At 37.8% G+C, this 22480-nt stretch overlaps 7 protein-coding genes and 1 non-coding gene across 8 annotated transcripts in view; 4 read left to right on the forward strand and 4 right to left on the reverse strand.

Annotated features, from left to right (window-relative positions):
- Positions 1-1048, forward strand: part of LOC104754857 (cation/H(+) antiporter 14-like) — a 3936-nt gene extending 2888 nt beyond the window's left edge. The window contains exon 4 of the mRNA XM_010477145.1: positions 121-1048. Coding sequence (XP_010475447.1) covers positions 121-906 — 786 coding nt within the window. The 3' untranslated portion in view covers positions 907-1048. The remainder of the gene's footprint in view (positions 1-120) is intronic.
- Positions 5142-6066, reverse strand: LOC104754860. Its single transcript, XM_010477147.2, has one exon. It carries the CDS (start codon positions 5942-5944, stop codon positions 5429-5431), a length of 516 nt encoding a protein of 171 aa, XP_010475449.1. The 5' UTR covers positions 5945-6066; the 3' UTR covers positions 5142-5428.
- LOC104754861 (GDSL esterase/lipase At1g06990) lies at positions 10829-12472 on the forward strand. The gene is made up of 3 exons (XM_010477148.1): positions 10829-11455; positions 11571-11832; positions 12186-12472. Exons 1-3 carry the CDS (start codon positions 10829-10831, stop codon positions 12374-12376), a joined length of 1080 nt encoding a protein of 359 aa, XP_010475450.1. The 3' UTR covers positions 12377-12472.
- LOC104754862 (exocyst complex component EXO70B1-like) lies at positions 12872-15149 on the reverse strand. Its single transcript, XM_010477149.2, has 2 exons — positions 14422-15149; positions 12872-14336 (listed from the first exon to the last, which is right to left on the reverse strand). The coding sequence occupies exons 1-2, from the start codon at positions 14923-14925 to the stop codon at positions 13026-13028; spliced, it is 1815 nt and encodes a 604-aa protein (XP_010475451.1). The 5' UTR covers positions 14926-15149; the 3' UTR covers positions 12872-13025.
- Positions 15621-17910, forward strand: LOC104754863 (laccase-3-like). The gene is made up of 5 exons (XM_010477150.1): positions 15621-15739; positions 15822-15973; positions 16067-16311; positions 16404-17477; positions 17585-17910. Exons 1-5 carry the CDS (start codon positions 15635-15637, stop codon positions 17713-17715), a joined length of 1707 nt encoding a protein of 568 aa, XP_010475452.1. The 5' UTR covers positions 15621-15634; the 3' UTR covers positions 17716-17910.
- Positions 18805-21256, forward strand: LOC104754865 (shewanella-like protein phosphatase 1). The gene is made up of 9 exons (XM_010477152.1): positions 18805-19122; positions 19212-19312; positions 19510-19623; positions 19725-19937; positions 20031-20166; positions 20262-20437; positions 20537-20625; positions 20721-20790; positions 20888-21256. The coding sequence occupies exons 1-9, from the start codon at positions 18933-18935 to the stop codon at positions 20972-20974; spliced, it is 1176 nt and encodes a 391-aa protein (XP_010475454.1). The 5' UTR covers positions 18805-18932; the 3' UTR covers positions 20975-21256.
- Positions 21246-22082, reverse strand: LOC104754864. Its single transcript, XM_010477151.2, has 2 exons — positions 21972-22082; positions 21246-21857 (listed from the first exon to the last, which is right to left on the reverse strand). The coding sequence occupies exons 1-2, from the start codon at positions 21976-21978 to the stop codon at positions 21394-21396; spliced, it is 471 nt and encodes a 156-aa protein (XP_010475453.1). The 5' UTR covers positions 21979-22082; the 3' UTR covers positions 21246-21393.
- TRNAG-GCC lies at positions 22350-22420 on the reverse strand. The gene has a single exon. It is a non-coding gene; the product is annotated as a tRNA-Gly (tRNA).

Consider the following 22480-nt stretch of genomic DNA (forward strand, 5'->3'; position numbering starts at 1 on the left):
AACACAGTGCAATCCACTCAAATCGTCAACGGTTTCCAACGTTTCGAACAGCAGAACCAAGGAACCCTAATGGCTCAGCATTTCACAGCTGCAGCTCCATTCTCCAGCATCAACGACGACATTTGCACTCTCGCCCTTGACAAGAAAGCGACGCTCGTTATCATCCCATTCCACAAACAGTACGCTATAGATGGTACGGTCGACCACGTAAACCCTGCAATCCGTAGCATAAACCTTAACGTTCTAGACAAGGCACCTTGCTCGGTTGGAATATTCATCGACCGTGGAGAAACAGAAGGCCGCCGTTCGGTCCTCATGAGCTACACATGGCGAAACGTCGCAGTGATCTACATCGAAGGCCGAGACGACGCAGAAGCCTTAGCGTTCTCCATGAGAATCGCTGAACACCCGGAAGTGAACGTCACGATGCTCCACTTCCGACACAAGGGCTCCCTCCACCAGAACTACGCAGTAGAAGAGGATTCCGAATTCTCAGAGTCTCACCTTATAAACGATTTCAAGAGCTTCGCGATGAACAAACCGAAAGTTAGCTACAGAGAAGAGATAGTAAGAGATGGCGTGGAAACCACGCAAGTGATTAGTACACTTGGTGACTCATACGATCTGGTAATTGTGGGTCGTGACCATGACCTTGAGTCGTCCGTACTGTACGGGCTTACAGATTGGAGCGAGTGCCCTGAGTTAGGTGTGATCGGAGACATGTTTGCGTCACCGGATTTTCATTTCTCAGTACTAGTGATTCATCAGCAAGAAGGGGAGTCTCTAGCGATGGATAATAGCTATAAATTGCCAGTTTCACCTCCTAGGGTTGGGGATCCAAGAGTGCAACCACATTTCACTGTTGAAGAAGGATTTACTTCGGTTGATCTTCACAATAACCGTTAATTACTGTAGTCTCTCTTTTTGTTTCTACTAGTATTTTTTTTTCAATTTCAACATAAATAATGGATGTAGTTTTTTAGTGTTCGTTATTTAACTACAGTTTTGTAAGTAAGCGACTGATATATTGTAGTAGAACACACACATGTTTTTTTGGAATGGTCAGTTCAGTTATTTTCCATTTTTAATTGGATAGAAAAACAACATTTCATGAATGGAGGAAAACCACAATTTTAATTAGCAGTTACAAAAAGTTAATTATAAAACATATGTTATAAGAAAATATACAACTGTATCACATGCTTAATATTACATTTATAAAAAAAAAAAAGAGGAAAATATGCTTTGAATATAAATCAAAAGGCTAGTCCCATACACAACAACTAGCCACCCATAGTTATCAACAAAACGACTAGTCGTCAAATCAAATAATCAATCATGACAAATGTCAGTATCATCTAACTATTCTGAAAATGTTAATCAATTTGTCTGTTGTACACTTGTACTCGCAGACCTAATTCATACTTTCTTCAGTTTCTTGTAATATATAAATCATAAATCTCATAAAATATATCTGATTGAGAGATGTGCTTTTAAATTTAATACGAGAGGTCCCAAAGTTTATTTCGAGAAATTGAAAGTGGGATCGTTTATTCCCAATATGTGGGGATCTCAAAGTAGCTATTATGTGGACAGAAGCAACGGATGTGTCATGCTTTGACGTGAGAGATCAGTACGTAGCGTCAGATGATTGGGAGAACGAGTGGGTCACTCTCCGATATTCATATTACAGGAACTACGCTAACTCTTTGATATTCATATTAACTACGCTAAGTTCTTTTTGGGGTAGATAGATATCAGATCAGTATAATAACCAACAAATAACATACTAGTATTGATCATCATTGTGTTAGAGGAAAAGAGAGAAATCTACATCATTAACAATATTAATTTCGCTTAAGAAACTTATAGCTAGCGAAAGAATTCAAAATTTTGATATATGAATATTTACGTACGTAAAAATTGGAAGCATTAATTGTTCAGGCGTATGGAGAAGATGGGCTGTTTGGACCAAACATAGTAATGCATAGTTTGCATACACATTACTATATTATACAAACAAAATATTACTAGTAAAAATCGTCGACCATATGGTTAGAGGGGAATATAATAGAAGAAAATAGAAAGAGTGATAAATAAACAAAAAAAGAAAAATGAATGTCTAATAGAGATGGGGCATAGAAGAGGGAATCCATGTGAAGGCAGCTGATTCAGATGGGCTCGCCAGCTTTCATTTTATCTTTTTTTTGGGTCATTTGTCTTTAAATGTTATAATAATAAGAAGAATCATAATGTAGTCTTTAGTCCTGATATTTTATTGCAATCATTTCATATTTTCTTATAATTAAATATCTTAACTTGTAGTTGTACGTAGACATCTCCAACCTTTTTGTTCAATAACAAAATTATGAACTTCTTTATATTATATTTTAAATTCCAGCTGTTATAGTTAACTAGTAACAGTGGATGTAGTTTTTTTTTTGTACTCTTATATATAATCTTTTTTAGGTTTGAACTTTGAATTTGTGAAAGTATTATTTGTTGCAACGAATAACAACCACCGTACGTACCTGACATGTTTAAACGAATCGAATCTTAGAATCTTTTAATGAGGGTTTTAAAAAAATTGTTAACTCATTTATATAGAATGTTTAAAATATCGGTAGCTAAGAGTTGAGAAACAAATCTCTACACGATAAAATTTTCAATTCATTCTACATGAGAAGATAAAACTGATAATCTTCTCTTTATCAATTATTTACAATCATTGATAAACTTTCATATCCCTATATGGTTTACATTATAAGTTGTTTTTATTTACATTGATTAATGTTTATATTATTTAGAACGTATGGCTTTTGTAGGAAAAAAAAAATTCAGTTTCAAAGGCTTTTCGATTGGTCCACTTAGACCATCATTAGTGGAGTAACCCATCAAAGTTACTCTCACATTAATTTATTATATAAATAATCATAAATTAAGTAAAGTAACTCTTAAAGAACTAATGCAAAATCATCCTATTAGTAGAGAACCCCAAAGAAAATTATTCAAGCATTTAAATAATAATTTTAAAATTTATGTTTATTAATTATCAAATTTTAATTATCTAAAAATGACAAAACAATTATTCAATATGTTTAGTTTCAATTTGTTCTTGTGGTCTAATATCAATACAACAACAAAACAAAAACAAGGATCTCCAATTAGACTTTGTTCTCCAATTTCTGGTTTTGAATACATTGTGTAGTTTGGATCTTTGGAACCCTGCAAAAGTAACCGCAAAACGCTATACTACCACAATCTGATTTGAAACAGGGGGGCTGCAGGGGAAATCACATAACACAGTCAAAGGGATATGAAACCGACACAGGATCTCAAGCAAGAAAACAAGCTGAGAAAGAGTTATATGAGACTAAAGAAGCTTACTGTTAGTTATGGTTCTAGCTCCCTTCACTCTGTGGCAATTGTTGTATATTTAATTACAAAAGAATCTTGGCTTCTACAGTTTACTTTCAACTCCAGAACCCTGCAAATTTTTTATGTTCTTCATATTAGAATATCTTGAAGCACTAGTTTGTGCAGCGTCGAAGCTTTCCTGCAGCCATCTGATCTGGGAATTGAGACCAGCATCACGCAAAGCATTCAAAGCTGAGGTGTAGAGCCTCGCATCAAGCCTGGTTCCTTCAACTTTCATGTCCTGCAACAGCCTCATTAGCTCATCGATCCAGCTGGTTTTTGAGAATACACCAACCATGACTTATACGTCCACATACGACTTAAGTGGTCTAGTACCAAATTGTGAAAAGAGCATAGCTTTCTTAAGAGGTGAGATTACCTTCACCAACCACTTGCAAACGAATAGACAATCCTCTCTCATCCAAACACTGCTCCATTCCGATCACGAACAATGCACTCACCATGTTCTCCCGATTTGAATGAGCAGCCTCTTGAATTCATCTGAGGCACAGAAATCACATAAGCGATTGTCTTCTTCTTCCGTCCCTTCATCACCTTCACATCTCCAATTCCTTCTGCCATGACCACCGTTCCATCCACCAAAGCTTCACATACAGAGTCATATGAATCGTAGCATGCCCATATGTCACCCATTGATCCTCCTCGTATGTGAAATCACTCAACTCCGACTTCGCCAACAGTACATCATCAACGTTCTGTGACGGTTCGTTTCCAATCAAAGCTTCTTCTTTTACTTCTTCTCCAACGGAAGCAACCACATCTTTGTTAATTTGACTGCAAACCAAAAAAAACATTCCAAATTAAGAATTTTAGATGAGTAAAACTAGAAACCAATTGATTTAATAGACAAACACAAGAGGAAGAGGAACGAATCAACACAATTACAAGAGGAAGAGAAACAAATCAACACAATTACAAGAGGAAGAGGAACGAATCAATACAATTAGAAGAGGAAGAGAAACGAATCAACACAATTAGAAGAGGAAGAGAAAGAAACTCTAATCGGATTAATCCGAAATCCTAACAATCAATCCGATTAATCTGAAACCCTAAAAGAAAAACATGCAATCAATCAGACATGAGAAACGAACCTTCTCTCTCCGATTCGTTAGGGTTTGCACCGGTAATTTCAATGGATTCGACGAGAATCCATTGTTTTCTCCGACTTCTTCATCAATCGCCGTTTCTCTCGCATGCGGAAACAAGAGAGAAGGGAGAGAGACAGTCGGGAAGAAAGAAAAAAAGAAATGAGAGAAAAAAAAAAACCCGGTTTTATATTTATTTTCCAACCACTCTCGTCACGCCACATATCGTTCTTGGGGTGTTGCTCGGAATGCTTCCGGCAGTAACGATTCTCGGCTAAATGGACCCATTTTGGATTTTTTATTATTTATTTGGGCCCCAAAAACAAAAGAAACCCAGTGAGAATCGATCAGTAATCATGCTCTTACATGTGAAAACCTGCACACTAAAGTATTATTTCATAACTACCCAACTTATAAAATTAAGTCTAATCATTCAAAGTGGTATTTCCGTTAAACACACATTTTATCATAATCATTGATAATAATTTCATTGAAGCTCTTCTAGTCTATCATTGGATCACCACACACTTCAATCCCATTTTTTAAAAGTTTTTTAAACCGTTCGCATTCTTCCATATTATTCAATGTAAATAGTGTAGTTAACATGTCCAATAGAAATTTACCACATCAAACTTTGGCCATAGTTGAAATTATGTGCAATTTGCTTGAGATTAATGACTGATTATCGGAAATCATTCTCAGATGACTCGAAATTACAATAACATAATTTCAAACACAGATCCTATCCACATTATATAATTTTTTTCGTGAAATATTCCTCAAAAAAAAAAAAAAAAAAAGAAACTAAAAAGAAAATAATCTCTCGAAACATATAAGAAGAATCCGGCTTCCGGACAAAAAAACACCATTAGCTAGAGAGGTAAAGGGGAAGAGCCGAAGAGGAATTAATTAAGATCCTCAGTGATACTGTCGAGATGAGGCCGCCACGTGGATACTGACGCCGATCTGCTGTGTCGCCGGCGATGACGGTGTTCTTTACCATCCGAGGCCGACGACACAACTTCTTCTAAGTACTTCTCACACAACTTCACGCATTCAGAATCATCACCTTTAACAACGTCTCCGGTGGGGGCGTCGACGTTAGGGTTGTCGAGAGTCTTTTTACGCCGAGGAGCGTCCTTTCTCCGCCTTTTCTTCTCCGGCAAGGAAGAATCAGGGATAAGAAAATAGATGCTACCTCGCTTGAGCTCAGATTCGGGGGACAAGATCAAGATTTTGCGGACAACTCCTTGAGAACATGGTTTGCTTAGGACATGGTTTGGGTTTGCTTGGAGGATCTCTCCGGCTGTTATTGACCGTGTGATCTCCTCAACGTAGCCGTTTAGATGAACGATCCTGATCAAATCTAGTGCTCCACATGGAAGAACACAAGCCAGACAACACCTTAAGCTATTTCCCATCTCTCTCTCTCTCTCTTCCCTTTCTTTTTTTTTCTTCTTTCTTTTGTGTATTTATTATTATGTATTGATAGTAATATATCAGATTTATGGGGAAGAACAAGTTGGAGAAGACGAGGTTATATAGGAGCCAACACTTCACGTAACACCGAAGCGGGCTTGACCATACGTCTTATGGACCGTTAAATGACTTAAATGCCCTCTTGTCTTCTCGTTATTAACTTGATTCCACCCTCATAATCTATCTACCTAAGTTAAAGAAAAAAATTTATGTTTTTGGATTTATGCTACATTATTCAAATTTCTATCTCATCAATTATCCCTTATAAGTTAAAAGTATCTTATACCCATTGAAGAAATATACTATTTCACGAGCCAAAAAAACACACGAAACGTAAATACTCCAAATCAATAAAAAAAATACTATAAAGATAGTCGTAAAATTACAAAAGGAATCAAAATATCACGAAAACACACATAATACGTTAAGCACCAAAAATGATCTATCACTATCACTATCACATTCACATGTGATTTTTGTTAACTCTCTGCAGTTCAGTACGTACGTAGACTAAGATCTCTGAGCTGAATCTCTCTGATGAAGATTAAATTATGATTAATATATATAGTAAATCAAGCAATAGTTAAAAGAAAAATATTTATATAAATGTCGAAATTAGTCGAGTAGAGATATTCTGACGCTATGTGACAAATTTTGAAGAAAAAAAAAACAAAACTTTTTTTGTTTACTTTCTCGAATAGAACCAAATCTTGAAACTAGGAGCGTGTTGGGATTAGATAAACTACTCGTAATTAATACTAGTGTGAAGCAATGACCAAAAACTTGGAAACTGAAAAAGGATTATCTATTTAAAATTTCAAGCGTTACTGTACACTACGGATACTTCAGTAGGATTTGATATCAATGTTGGAAGTAACAATCCATTAACTTTTATTCAAATAAGTTTCTTTGCTAATATTCATAACTACATTTTCTCGTTGTATGTGCACAAGCTACTTCACTTTTGGAGATATATATCTATAGTGTTAGTGCTGAACAAAAGTATAATATGGAAGATGTATATATCTATCTAAAATTATAAAGATAGAAAAATAAATGTGCAGAGAGTAAGAACTCATTATACATTGTTGATTGGCCATGAACGTTTAAGTGTGTCATTTGTTTTTTTCAAAATTATTTGCTGATTGCTGAATAAAAAACCCCATCTTAATAATCTATTTACGACGCATATGATATTACAAATGATTTTGGGTCACTACTCACTCGACCTAAAGTTTGCTATGTCAATTTAGATTCCTGCCGTTTTTTCGCTTTTGATCATTATTTAGATGCATGTAACTGTTTTTTTTTTTTTTTTTTTTTTTTTAAAAAAGGGNGTTAAACTATTGTTATTATTTTTTTACTACTATTGTTATCTTACAAAAAGCATGCAAGAACTATGCCTTTTAATTAATTTGCAAAATCTGTTATCTATAACATTTATGGAATCGTCTGTATCATATTTACTACTCACCAAAAATAGTGGTGCAGTCAAAATCCACACTTTATAAAAAGATACTAGTACATAATTTAGAAAACTCAATTGGTCGTCATTTGAATAACACTGCATGCGGTACGGATCAACACACGTTAGTTACACACCCACATTAACTACGGTGGTTCAAGAATCAACCGGCATGAACAATATTTTTAGAAAAAGAAATCCAAAAAAGTATGGGATCATAAATATATTATCCAAAAAAATAAAAAATAACCCGCAGAAAGTTTATCAAAAAAGAAGAAGAACAATCAATACATAAATTTACTTAAAATTTTAATAGTGAAGCATCCGTTGAACGTCGTTGATCGACGTTTACATGAATAAAAGAAGGAGAACTGTTTTTTTTTCTTAACAAAACTGAAAGAAAAACAGCTGTCTTCAAGGACAAAACAATAGTAGTATTATGTAGACATTATTATGAATGTATTTTTCCTTTAAAGTATACTACACATTATTCGCTTAATTATATAGATATATTCGTTAGGTCAATCAATATTCAAATTGAGTTAAACCATAATAGCACTGTCAAATGTAGGAACCATTTAAGTATGTTTTATTTGTAGTACTAGTACTTAAAATTAAATTATTGTGTTGCTTTTAAGGCGTACGTTCTGTTAATGACGATTCTCGCACACTAATTAAAGTCAATACCGTACGTACGTTAGTATGTACTTAAGTAAGATATCTACAACTTGCCGGAGCTATATAGATTATATGCAGTTGAAGACCCGTTGATCTCGGGGTTTAATGAGTAATTAATCTTACTTGATTAAGCAAGAGAAGGGGATCAGGGGACAAGTAATCCGCAGGACCACATCAATAGCTATATATATACTTTTAAATTTGAATAAAAGAATTGCTTGAATAACTAATTCATACGAGCTAGTACAGTAGTACGTAAACCAAAACTGATTATACTGGTTTCGAATAAAGAGGAGTTCACTCAGTCACTCTTTAAGTTCTAAGTTAGGATCTTAATGTAAGATAATTAGCTTCTCACAATGGACTCACATGTTTTACATTCAAACTTCATAAGGTTCCTTGACTCATATTGATTGAGACATATATACGACGAAAACCAACCAACAAAATTATATATTTTAAAATTTGGTTGTAACCGTTTCTAGAAAGTATAAGATAACTCGTTGAACGTCAACTATACGGGATATGTAAATGGAACATGTCACTTTACTTAAGCAATTTAGCTAAAAAATGATGCAGACACCTTATTGTGGTTGCCTATATGCAAGTGAACTTTGCCACACTTTCCATCAAATATGAGTCCGTTTAGCAATTAATTGTTTACATTTCGTCTTAAATTCGCAGGTTCACACGAGTTTGTTGTTGTGGGCACACTTCTCAGCCGATAATGAGGTTTCCAAACTTGAAGGTCAAAGATGATGCAAAATGCTTCTTCATACGAGCACATATTAATTAAACAAAAAAATCTGGTGGCAGAAAATTAATCTTGGAAACGAATTAACGACATGAAAGAAAGAAGCTTCGTCGTATGGAGGTTTCAGGCACCGACGACGTACAATAGGCGCAGGAAACATATTTAATGGGAGATTAATAAATTTCTTAATTAATAGTACTAGCTAGCTATGTTTAATCAAAGAGTAGCGAATTAACTTAATTAAAACACATATGAGATTATGGCCGTGTGTGCGGCACAATGTGTTAAAGACTAAATCTTTCTTATGGATCTTTAAAATAGGTTTACATACTGGGATCATAATTGAAGAACGTGAGGCAAACCTGTCTTGTTCCACAAATTCACAACTTCCACGGTGGATCTTTAACCACTTAAATCAAGTTTGTTGTATTTAAAATGATTTAAGCATTTGTCAAAATTTTCCGCTTTTTTCAATGATCCAAATATATTATTAATCATATATAGGAAAAAAAGGGTGAGATATGTAAAGGCATAGAAGAATAACACCACAATCTTCTGCTTGATCCGTAGTGATATGAATTGGTGTGAATATATATATTGGTTAACACCTTCGCAAATATTTCAATGTTTTGGTTAACTTTGATAATAAACACGTCCTTGTCCTTTTCATTTTATCAGTAGGAAGCGACCTGAAAGATAATAATAATAATACATTACTAACAGAAATAATAATACTCCCTCCGTTTCAAAATATAAGATGTTTTGGAAAAAATTTTTGTTTCATAATATAGGATGCTTTCAAATTTCAATGCAACTTTTAGATTAGTTTAGTATTTTATATTATACAGTATTGTTTCTGATTGGTTGAACTTATTAAAAGTAAAAATTTCTTAATATATGTGCTTTGCTTAAAACATCCTATATTATGAAACAGAGGAAGTACTACTTATCCCCAACGCCGAGGAAGATTTGATTTTAGCCACTCTTTTTTTTTCCTAAAACCAACGGAAATCACTATTATATAGATTATGGAATGATATGGTGTTATAGGGGGGACGTACCTGATCGAATAAAGACAAACCAATCCAATAATTAAAAGTTTTAAGCATAGATATTGGAGATATCTCCAGCCTAGAACACACGGTTTGTTTAGATTTACCCTCGTGTGCAATATCTCTTTTTCTTTCTGTTTTGGACCGTAAATAATTTTCGTAATCTTATTTTGGATATCATGCTGCAGTGCTGCACGAACTTCTATCAACCCAAACTCGTTTCCGTGTTAGTTCTTTGGAGAATCCACTTGTTGAAAGATATTCTACCAAGTACGAAGATATCAACATTATCAACCACATAATTATATACAATATATTACTATTGGTATATAATTTTTTGCATGATCTCGTGGGTTTCCTAGTACGTTTATTTTTTTTTGCATGGTCGTTAGGTTTACTATTGACCATTTATCGACTCTCATTATCGCCCATATCAATTTTGTTGTGATCAAGTAACTCCATTTCATAACTATTTTTATCTCACTGAATGTAAGATGCATGCCTTTAATTTTCGTAGATGAGTTCGGAAAAATGATCATAATTCATAATGAGAAGGTTAAATATAGTCACTCTGATGAAGACTCGAAAGAGATCAGTGTGGGTTAGAAAGTTAAATTGTGACCAGATGAAGCATATTTGACTCTTTTTTTTCTTTGGTATCTCATGGAACAAGCTTAAAAGGCTAACAATATTGACTACCAAGTCCAACAGTCTTTTATGGGCTCTCTATGAAGCCCATTTTTATTGGCCCCTGAATAAGTTCTTCGCTAGGAGTTTTTGACCAAAAAGTCAACAATTCAACGTCATATATAGTAAGACTCCATAAACAGAAAGGTCCTATAAAGGGGCAAAAATTAAAGAGAGAAGAAGAGACAAGATGTTGATCCATGTAATTATATTCATGATCATAACCACAATCCTAATATCGACGACATGTCATACAAATGTAAACGTGACCAACAATATTAACGTATCATTGTTCCCGGCGATTCTTGTGTTCGGCGATTCCACAATCGACACCGGCAACAACAACTACATCAAAACCATCATCCGTGCTAATTTCCCTCCTTACGGCTGCAATTTCCCCGGCCATAACGCTACCGGAAGATTCTCCAACGGTAAACTCATCCCTGACTTTATAGCATCTCTTTTGGGAATCAAAGACACCGTTCCTCCTTTCCTCGACCCCCATCTGTCAGATTCCGATATCCTCACCGGAGTGTGCTTTGCTTCGGCTGGTTCCGGTTACGACAACCTCACAGATCGAATAACTTCAACTCTATCCGTCTCTAAACAGGCGGATATGCTCAGAAGCTACGTGGAGAGGCTGAGTCAGATCGTTGGGAAAGAAAAAGCGGCCACGATAGTCAGCGAGGCTCTGGTGATTGTAAGCTCAGGAACTAACGATTTCGATCTTTTCTACGACACTCCTTCTCCTCGTCACAAGCTCGGCGTTGATGGCTATCAAAGTTTCATTCTCTCCAGTGTACACAACTTCGTTCAAGTAAATATCAATTTCTAGCTATCATATTTAAAATTATATTCGAAGTTCTTTTTTGATTACGTATACGAAATTTGATTTCCATTTTTTTTGGTTATGTGGATGTGTATATATATAGGAACTATATGACATTGGGTGCCGTAGAATAGTGGTGTTGGGACTACCGCCGGTAGGGTGTTTACCGATTCAGATGACGATGGCTAGGCAAAAACAGAACGAGAGAAAATGCATCGACAAACAAAACTCAGATTCACAGGAGTTTAACCAGAAGCTTAACAATTCCTTAACAGATATGCAATCCAATCTCACCGGCAGTGTCATCTTTTATGGCGATATCTACGGAACATTGTTTGACATGGCTACTAATCCCCAAAGATACGGTAACGCTACGTTTCCTTTCATCCCATGCACATTACGTTTCGCACTAAATCTAGTTCTCCCTTCAAATTTGTATTTTCACAACCTTATAAATATAAATGATGTCAAAATAAGTTTTTTTTACGTAACAGAGTATTATATAAATGCAAAATAAGAAAAAAAAATCTAACTCAAACCATAGTCCAATTTTTCATCCAATATCGCGTACGCGTGAAGTGTGCCCGCTTAATATTTCACAGGTTTTAAATATATGTACTTGTTACAAATATTCTTTCAATTTCAAGACGAATAGAGAATGTAGTTAATATTTTCATTTGATTACAAAGTAGTAAAGTGAACTGATTTAAAGGGACAGGATTAAAGGAAACGACGAGAGGATGCTGCGGGACTGGAGAGATGGAGCTAGCATACTTGTGCAATGCTTTAACTCGGACTTGTCCTGACCCTAACCAGTTCCTTTTCTGGGACGACATTCATCCTTCCCAAGCTGCTTACATAGTCGTCAGTCTCAGTCTTGTTGAACAAATTCTCCACGTACTCTCTTGATTTTCATTTTTGCTTCCATATGTTAATTTGTATTAAGGAGGTTAATCAATCTATATTTCCCTCTTCCTTCATATTAATCTTAACGTGTTTGCATAAGCTAGCTAGTCCTTACATGTGCTTATTATTTTGTACTACGTACTGTTACTTGTAACTCTATAGCACAAACGCATGTGAGTGGCTTTGGCTTCGTTTGGTAGCCCAATAGAATTTATCTTCTTGGAAAAATTTCACATAAAAAAGCAATTGTAAACACTTACAAAAGACCTACATCCATGGATATTATTCACTTCCAAAAGACCTACATCCATGGATATTTCCCTCTTGCTTCATGTTAATCTTAACGTGTTTGCATAAGCTAGTCCTTACATGTCCTTTTTTTATATACGTACTGTGTTAGTTGTAAGTTGTAACTCTATAGCACAATTCATGTGAGACGTGGCTTTGGCTTCGTTTGGTAGCCCAATAGAATTTATCTTCATGGAAAAATTTCACATAAAAAAAGCAAATTGTAAACACTTACAATAGACCTACATCCATGAATATTATTCACTGAAGGAAAAAGAAAAACAGAATGATTCACAATTTTACAGATTTGTCGATTAATAATTTTCTCTTTCTTGTATAATCAACTTAAATTTTACAAATTTAATCAAGTTGAGCTTTCCTTGAACAACCCTTTAATCATCATCTCCAAATCTTCAACAGTATAAGCAATAAACGGCTCTCCACGCCTCCCATTTATCTCTGGCGACTCCTTCAATTTTCTGATGAAATTCAAGTACGCCGGAGACACAATTCCGTTAACGGAGCTTCTTAACTCCTCCCTCAATTGCCCATCAGACACAACCCACTGAGACTGCACCTTACACACCTCATCGAACTGTGCTTTGAACAATCTAAGGTTCTCTACCAACTTAAGATACGGAGCCTCAGTCCTAAGCAATCCCACCACTTGGTTCCACGAGCTCCTTCGGTAATTAGAATGGTACTGCCTCAGTTTCGCCGTCTGCTTCACAATCCAATCTTCTCCTAGGATCGAACCGAGCTCGTTATCAGTCACCTTATCGAGAATATACTTGCCATTGTTCATCATGAACAAGAAGCACAAAGACGGATCACGGTAAGTTCTTTTCTTGCCTTCCAAGTTACTCTCTAACAACTCCAAAACCCATCTGAGTTGCACAGACAAAGCACTCGTATTATCTGGTCCTGCTTCGTTCCCAGTCTGTTCAAGGATCTGCTCCAACGACTGCCGCGATTTACACGCCGCACGCAGATAATTCATCACGTACCGTGTAATAGGGTGAATCCCACCGCCAGGAAACGCGGTTTTGGGAGGGTCACGACGGATCAAATTCTCGAGCTCCATAAATATCCCTCTAACCGCCTCCCCTAACCGTTTATGAATCGCGACCGCCTCATGCCTTAGCGGCAAACAGTATCTATCCGAGAATAACGTTTCCATCTTAGGAATTAGGTCTTGCATCGTTTCGTATAAATCCATAACCTTAAACAAACGTTCAGGTAAACGGCTCCCTAACGCAATCGCGTCTGCGAAATTCAGAAGCTGTGTGGTCGTTCCACGACAAACTTCCATGAAAGAGAGATCAGTTACAGAGGAAACAGAGAGATCAGAGAAAACGCGGTCGCAGAGAAGACGCTCGCTAGGGAAGAAAACGCGGAACACCAAAGTAACAGCTTTGATCCAACGGTCGATTTCGTCTTCAAGATCTTGCCATGGAGTGTCTTGAACTTGCTCCATACTTAGTCCTCTGAGATGCAACCTCGACAAACTCTCCTCTAGAAACTCTCTCCGTCGACTGCTGTACACTCTTGAACACTCTTTCCCAAATCCACCCGCGACCATTCGCACAGCGATCGCGTTTAGATCGCCAATAACGCTAGATTGTAACGCCTCAATCACGATTTTGTAATCGGTGACCGGGCGGGCGATTATTACCTATTTCAGTATGAAATCAAAATTGTAAACCGGTTTTGTCTAATTCTAATTACAAATTAAATTAAATTGGAAATTACTTAATTACCCCGTAGTTTGTGTCGTTGTCTTCTCCTTCGCCGGAGAAGTCATCGTCGTCCGAGTCAAACGAGTCAGGGGCACGGTCCATTACAAAACCAAACTCTTCCTGAAGCCTAAACATCACTTGTTGAATCAAATCATCGGAACGGGAGAGACAGACGGCGACGGAATTATCACCGGCCATGGATCTCAATCCTCCGGCAATCGCAATTAGCTCGTCAACAGAGTCGAGGAAGGTGCGAGAGTCAACGGGATCGGACCAGATGGGGCGATCTTCAACGATGTAGCTAGAGATCTGTCTCTCTAAGGAGTTAAGTGATCGGTCAAGGTTATGAAGGTTAGCGCCGCCGCGGGATGGGGTGGGTCGAGGATCGCCGCCGCCGCGGTTTCCGGAAGCGCCATAGCCAGAGAGAATCTGTAAAATATCTCCGGCGGCGCTAGGATCCTTGCCGAGGGCTCTGGCGATGTCTCTGGCGGCGGCGTAAAGATTCTCGTCACCGGCTTGAGCCATGGATGGGAATTAATAAATATTTAGGGGGAAATTATGGAATTGGGTGAATAAAGACGAAACAAACAACACATAGAAGACGAAGAAGACTATAATAATTATATGGACAAGTCTTCGGAACTACCATGTCTGACGACTTAGACGCGGGAACCATGTCTGACTTAGTTGTGTGTTTTCTCTTCTGTTTGTATTTTAATGGTATCTGTGTATTTTCATATTGCCTCAACCACGACTTTGTCTTCGTTTCTATTTTTTGTTTTGTTTTCTTCTGTCTGGTTTTGTGTTTCCAGAACGTGAACGCTTTTTACCGACCGCGTTATGCGTTCTGCGTTTGTTCAATACCCTCCAAAATCAAGAACTGGTTTAAATTAGAATCGTGGAAATTGGGTTATGGGCCAATGACTTCGTCAAGTTGAATTTTCAGCGTTGGGCCCAAAAATCCCTTATAGTAAAGAATCCCTAATTACAAGTAATCAATGATTAGTCTAGTTGTTGCACCAAATCAACTTTGTTGCTCCTCCGTGCTGACTTTACTAGTTCCACATTCTATTTTCATACTATTTATTTATGTTTAACAGAAATGTCCACTAACTAATAACTAACTCACTCAAAGCTCTGTTGCTTCCCCCTTTAGTCCCAGTGTGTGTATATATATATATATCTCATTCCTTTTCCTCAGTACTCGAAAACCAGAGAGCTTCAACTCTACGATATGAAGTCTCAGAATCCAACAAATCTCGGACGAGTCTCTATAATTTTAGTTCTTGCTTGTTGCACTTTGCTTGCTTCAGCTGAACTTCACGTCCGTGAATTCGTGGTAAGTTAAAGCTTCCTTCACTTGGTTAATATCTCTTTCAAATGTTTTAATCACGACCATGGTTTGAATCAACGTGACCTAGATCGAGGCAAAACCAGTGAAGAGGCTGTGCAGAACTCACCAGACCATCACCGTGAATGGTCAGTTCCCGGGTCCAACACTCGAGGTTAGAAACGGTGACTCGCTAGCCATCACGGTCATCAACAGAGCTCGTTACAACATCAGTCTCCACTGGTAAACAAAAATATTCAATCAGCTCATTTTTTGGTAGATAACTTGTCATTCAAGAAACAACCATTTTGATCAATGCTCTGTTTTGGGGGACAGGCATGGAATCCGACAGCTGCGAAACCCGTGGGCTGATGGACCAGAGTACATAACTCAATGTCCAATCCAGCCGGGACAAAGCTATACATACAGAATCAAGATCGAAGACCAAGAAGGTACACTTTGGTGGCACGCTCATAGCCATTGGCTTCGAGCCACCGTCTATGGAGCTCTCATCATTTACCCTCGTCTCGGTTCTCCTTACCCTTTCTCTATGCCTAAACGTGACATCCCTATAATTCTCGGTAATTTCATGAAAACTTTACACTTTATATATACGGAGTACAAGTTTAAATTCATGAATATAAGTATATTAATTAGTATTTGAAGAGAACAGGGGAATGGTGGGATAGAAACCCTATGGATGTTCTGAGGTTAGCCCAATTCACAGGAGCAGCACCAAACGTATCAGACGCTTACACCATCAATGGCCAACCCGGCGATCTCTACCGCTGCTCTAAACCCGAGACCGTCCGGTTTCCTATTGTCCCTGGCGAGACGGTTCAGCTTCGTCTCATCAACGCCGCCCTGAACCAAGAACTCTTCTTCACAGTTGCCAACCACCAGCTCACCGTGGTCGAGGTAGATTCTGCTTACACTAAGCCTTTCACCACAAACGTTGTCATGCTCGGTCCAGGTCAGACCACAAACGTCCTAATAACCGCTAATCAACGCCCGGGCCGCTATTACATGGCTGCACGAGCCTACAATAGCGCAAACGCTCCCTTTGACAACACCACCACAACTGCTATTTTAGAATACGTTAACGCACCTCGTGGACGCGGTCAGGTCACACCCGTTTTCCCAGTATTGCCAGGGTTCAATGACACCGCTACTGCAACAGCTTTTGTCAACCGTTTGCGGTACTGGAAGAGAGCTCCAGTACCACTCCAGATCGACGAGAATCTATTTTTCGCAGTTGGGTTAGGACTAATAAACTGCACCAACCCGAACAGTCCGCGATGCCAGGGGCCAAACGGGACGCGGTTTGCTGCAAGCATGAACAACGTCTCATTCGTTCTTCCTCGGACTAACTCGGTGATGCAAGCTTATTACCAAGGAATCCCCGGGATTATAACCGCAGATTTCCCGCCGGTTCCTCCTGTTCAATTCGACTACACAGGAAACGTAAGCCGTGGACTTTGGCAACCCGTAAAGGCCACAAAGGCTTACAAGCTTAAGTACAAGGCCAATGTTCAGATTGTGTTGCAGGACACGAGCATTGTCACACCCGAGAACCATCCTATGCATCTTCATGGGTACCAGTTTTATGTTGTCGGGTCGGGTTTTGGGAATTTTGACCCGAAGAGAGATCCGGCTAGCTTCAATCTGTTTGACCCACCGGAGAGGAATACTATTGGAACCCCTCCCGGTGGATGGGTGGCCATCCGATTCGTTGCTGACAATCCAGGTGAATTGATAATGCTTTAATCTTTGATTAGACGCTCTAATAAATATATATTAGTCCACTTGTATTTTTGTTTCTTCTGACAAGTATTTCTAATAAAATTGTTGTAGGAGCTTGGTTTATGCATTGTCACATTGACTCACATCTAGGATGGGGTCTGGCGATGGTTTTCCTAGTTGAGAATGGAGTCGGTCAGCTCCAGTCGGTGCAGCCTCCGCCATTGGATCTCCCAAGATGCTAAATATGCATGGTCGCTCGATTTTTAATTTGATAAAACATATCTATCTCATGTTTGTCTCGTTTTATAGGTTATGTGGGTTTATCTTCTTAATCAGAAAGCTTCTTTCTGCGTGTCTATTGAGAGGAGTTAAAAATGTGTATATCATTTGAAATTAATGTACTCGTCCGTCTTTCCTGGTTATGATTGTACTAGACTGCTTTTTTTGTTTCCCAGATAACACGTTCACGTCAGGACCTCAGACCCCAACCTAAAAACGATTTGGAAGTTACATTAAATTTTGAAAAGAAAAGGACTAAAAAATAAAAATAAAACGAAAGTAAAATAACTTGGAAAAGAAAAATAAATGGGATATTGGAGTATATTATTTGTCATTCTGTTATAAACCATGTTTAAATTTATATTTTAATACAGGTGCTCCAACATTTAATATTTAATCCTTAACAAAAATTATTTTAAAGCTTATTTTATTGCAGATTTTTTTGTTTTAAAGCAGTGTTCAAGAAAGCGGTCTAGGCGGTCGCCTAGGCGCCGTCTAGACGCTAGGCGCTCAGCAGACGCCTAGACGACCGCTTAGACCGTCTAAAATCACATAATATTATTTTATTGTATATTTTTTATTTTTAATTACATATATTAAAAATTTTAAGTTTATATTTATATAAATGTTAATATGTTATTAATCTAAACTAAATAAATATATTTTTACTAATTTTAGTTTATGATTTATTATTATCTATTTCTTCTAACATATATTTTTACATAATTTTACATATAATATTATATATATAATGTTAGTATTGTAAACGCCTAAACCGCCTTAAAACGCCTAAAATTCCGACTAGGCGTTCTAGGCGCTAGGCGCTGGGTCACCGCCCACATACCGCCTAGCGCTTTCTTGAACACTGTTTTAAAGGTGTTTTTTTGGTGAATACTAAATAGTAAATAATATATTCTTGGAGACTTTTTTTTATTAAAACAGACCATCCTTTTTCTTTTTGTTTTTCGCTTTGTGGTTGCCCTTTTATTTTATTAAAAAACAAAAAGAAGAAAAAAAAACAAAATTTGAGAGGAAAAAACCTCAGCCAGTAGATATGATAAAGAAGGATTTGATTACTCAGGCATGCATTTGGAGACAAGTCACAAATTTGAGACCAGACGAACACAAATGTTAACTGATTTCTTCAAACTTCTGGTGGATCATTGCTTCTCCACCTCAAATGGCTTCTCTTTACCTCAATTCCTTACTCCCGCTTCCTCCTAATTCTCATCCCCAGAAACTTATCGAACCTTCTTCTTCTTCCTCTTTGTTGAGCACTTCCAATTGTAACGAAGTTTCTCTGAAGCCGATTGTCATCAATGGAGACCCACCCACTTTCGTCTCTGCTCCTTCTCGCCGTATTATCGCAGGTTCTTCACCTAATATATGTGAAAGTTTCAATCTTTTTTTGTTAAAAACGACAACAAAAACTAAGTTGTGGATATGCTCTCTCTCACAGTTGGAGACCTTCACGGCGATTTGGGTAAAGCCAGAGATGCACTTCAGATGGGCGGCGTCTTGAGCTCCGATGGACGTGACCAGTGGATCGGCCAAGACACTGTATGTCTTCACTTAACCACATTTGATGACTCTAGTGGAACAACAGAGTTACAGTTTCTGATACATTAGTTGATAGTTTGGTTTTGATTTGCCTGTCAGCAGTTATAGTGGGATATGTCTTATACTGCTTCATATCTTTTGGGTTGAGTCCTTATGAGTTTGAGTTCATAACTGAATTTAATATATGAAACAAACAGGTACTAGTTCAGGTAGGAGATATACTGGACCGTGGTGATGATGAAATTGCAATACTTTCTTTGTTAAGATCACTTGATGTTCAGGCCAAGGCTAACGGTGGAGCTGTTTTCCAGGTTTTGAATGTTATCATACTTGAATTTGATTAGTATGTGTTAGCAACTTGTGCACATTTTGATTTACTAAGAGTAATTATTAATTTTGTCCCATTTTGAAGGTTAATGGGAACCATGAGACGATGAATGTTGAAGGGGATTTCAGATATGTCGATGCGAGAGCATTTGATGAATGTACAGATTTTATTGACTACTTGCAAGACTATGGTCAAGACTGGGACAAAGCGTTTACTAATTGGATTTCTGAGTCAAGACAATGGAAAGAAGATAGGAGAAGTTCTCAAACCTATTGGGATCAATGGAATGTAGTAAAGGTACTTCATTTTTTGCTGTGTCCTTTTCTGAGTCTTCTAAAGTTTCTCTACTTGCCTGTTAAACAAAAAGCCTTTGGAAACTATTTAGGACAGAGGCAAAAGGGAGTGATTGCAAGGTCGATTCTTTTCAGACCAGGTGGTCGATTAGCATGTGAACTGGCTCGTCACGGAGTTGTTCTCCGCATTAATAATTGGGTCTTCTGCCATGGTGGTCTCCTTCCTCACCATGGTAAGGAAAAGCTGTCTATCTCAGTTGTCTCAGTGTTGAGAGATGTGTTTTTTTTTTTGGATTTCATCATGCTTAATTATGATGTACTTGTGCAGTTGCATATGGCGTAGAGAGGATAAATAGAGAAGTGTCTGCTTGGATGAGAAGTGCTGCTAACTATGAAGACAGTCCTCAGATGCCGTTCATTGCCACTCGTGGATATGACAGTGTGGTCTGGAGCCGACTTTACTCAGGAGAGACTTCTGAACTAGCGGAATATCAAATTGAGCAGGCAAGTTGAAATTGAATTAACAAAATCTCAAAACCACTAACACAACAGGAATCATTATCAGCTTGGACTAATGTGATTCCTGGCTTCTTTTCTTATCAGGTAAATAAAATTCTTCAGGACACTCTTGAAGCTGTCGGTGCCAAGGCAATGGTGGTCGGGCATACTCCCCAGTTATCAGGAGTTAACTGGTACATTTATCGAACTCTCTCCCAAAAACTTGTGATAAATATTAATCAAAAGATCCAGACAGTTCTATAATGGAATATGGGATTTCTCTTGTTAGTGAATATGGTTGCGGCATATGGAGAATTGATGTGGGAATGTCCAGTGGTGTTCTTGACTCTAGACCAGAGGTACTTAAACAATCTTGGTTCTTGACTCGTCGCCATTTTAAGTCTCTGTTACATGTATTCTCAGAGATGATGACTGACACTAATGTTGTTTCTTCAGGTTCTAGAGATAAGAGGGGACAAAGCTAGAGTCATACGGAGCAACAGGGACACATTTCATGAACTTCAAGTTGCAGATTACATATAAAAAAGCTTTGAAAGACAAGGAAAAACAGACTCTCATGTTCAAGATTCAAACTTATAGCCATATTTCTTATGATAAACAAAAAAAAAAAAGGCAGCAGAAGCTTAAGAAAAGACCCCATATGAGAAACAGATGCAGTTGAATGAGGCCAGACTTTGAACTCTATGTATGTATGTATGTGTATATATACAAGTATGTGAGTCGTCAGAAACATACTAAGTAAAGGGTTTGTATAGCAAAAACACTGGTTAGTGTTACTTTGAAAAATAGTCTATTACCAAACCATATGTGGATTCTGTTTTGAAATCTCTGGTTTTGTATTTGAATGTTTAAATTCACATTGAGAAAGATATTGAACAGCAAGCAAAGTACTGAATTTGATAATCCAGGAGAAAAGAAATAAAATAACAACAGAGTTAAAGTTATTGAGAAGTGGATCTCAATCTTCGAAGCTGATCAATCCAACGATCCTCATTAACATCGGAAGCCCAATCAGGAGCCGTTCCAGGGAACGAGATTGCTCGCATTGCCTCCATAACCCTAACGGCATTCTCCTCAATCAACGGCGATCTTCTACGCCGTTCGTCCTCTTCAAACGCTCTACGGACCTCCGATTCCGTCTCCGTCTCCGCCTCTTCTTCGCTCTCTGCGTCTGCGTTTATACTAATAGAAGAGATTCTTTCCTCTGTTTCCGGAATCATACAATGGCCGTTGGAGAGGCCGTGGCTGAAGCCATCTCTGCCGCCGATCGGATGATAACTGTCTTCCTCATCGCTCCCGTCGTCATTGGCGTTTTCTAGATCGACGGCTGAGATCGGTTCGTAATAGTCCTGTGAATCGTCGACGGAATTAGCATCTGAATCGCTCCCGGCGTTGTTGTTGTTCTCTGCAAATAACGCATCCAGCTAACTAATTAAGCTAATCAGAATTCCAAAAAATCCACAGAGATAATTGGAGAGAGATAGAGAGAGTAAAACAAATCTGTTATCAGAAGAAGAACCTTCCATATGATCACTAGAAGCGACGTAGAGAGAGTAGCTTCTTTTCCGGCAACTCGAGACGGAAACGTATTATGTCGGCGGTGAAGAAGAGGAAAGCTACTAAGTTGACTCCGGTTCTAGTAAATGGTCCTTTAATCCAAGCCCATATTAAATATTGATGGGCTTTTTTAGGCCCAAGAAATAGCCGAATGCTTCAGCCACGCCCTTTGTTTGTATTCGAATGATTTAATTTATAGGAGCAAAATTAAGTTTTAATTTAGGAGAAAAATTAGTTGGAAAAAAAAAGGAGAGAGCTCAGGAGGGTGGCTTATACATCTGAGAAATCAGAAGAATGCGAAGGACCCAACCAACGCGGATGCCAATTTCATCACAGCTCATGCACCAGCCGGGAATCGAACCCGGGTCTGTACCGTGGCAGGGTACTATTCTACCACTAGACCACTGGTGCTTTTTGTTAGTCTATGTATATTTATATTAATAATTGTTCTGCGTATCCGTTTGCTTTTCA

The sequence above is a fragment of the Camelina sativa genome, chromosome 17 (assembly GCF_000633955.1).
Source record: "Camelina sativa cultivar DH55 chromosome 17, Cs, whole genome shotgun sequence".
Taxonomy (NCBI): Eukaryota; Viridiplantae; Streptophyta; class Magnoliopsida; order Brassicales; family Brassicaceae; genus Camelina; species Camelina sativa.

Coding starts and splice junctions, on each gene's coding strand:
- LOC104754861 (XM_010477148.1), top strand. CDS start 10,829: ATGTTGATCCATGTAATTATATTCATGATCATAACCACAATCCTAATA. Junction 11,456..11,570: donor GTGTACACAACTTCGTTCAA/GTAAATATCAAT, acceptor GTATATATATAG/GAACTATATGACATTGGGTG. Junction 11,833..12,185: donor TACTAATCCCCAAAGATACG/GTAACGCTACGT, acceptor TTAAAGGGACAG/GATTAAAGGAAACGACGAGA.
- LOC104754862 (XM_010477149.2), bottom strand. CDS start 14,925: ATGGCTCAAGCCGGTGACGAGAATCTTTACGCCGCCGCCAGAGACATC. Junction 14,337..14,421: donor ACAACGACACAAACTACGGG/GTAATTAAGTAA, acceptor ATACTGAAATAG/GTAATAATCGCCCGCCCGGT.
- LOC104754863 (XM_010477150.1), top strand. CDS start 15,635: ATGAAGTCTCAGAATCCAACAAATCTCGGACGAGTCTCTATAATTTTA. Junction 16,312..16,403: donor TGACATCCCTATAATTCTCG/GTAATTTCATGA, acceptor TGAAGAGAACAG/GGGAATGGTGGGATAGAAAC. Junction 17,478..17,584: donor ATTCGTTGCTGACAATCCAG/GTGAATTGATAA, acceptor AAATTGTTGTAG/GAGCTTGGTTTATGCATTGT.
- LOC104754860 (XM_010477147.2), bottom strand. CDS start 5,944: ATGGGAAATAGCTTAAGGTGTTGTCTGGCTTGTGTTCTTCCATGTGGA.
- LOC104754865 (XM_010477152.1), top strand. CDS start 18,933: ATGGCTTCTCTTTACCTCAATTCCTTACTCCCGCTTCCTCCTAATTCT. Junction 20,167..20,261: donor TGGTCTCCTTCCTCACCATG/GTAAGGAAAAGC, acceptor GTACTTGTGCAG/TTGCATATGGCGTAGAGAGG. Junction 20,438..20,536: donor CGGAATATCAAATTGAGCAG/GCAAGTTGAAAT, acceptor TTTTCTTATCAG/GTAAATAAAATTCTTCAGGA.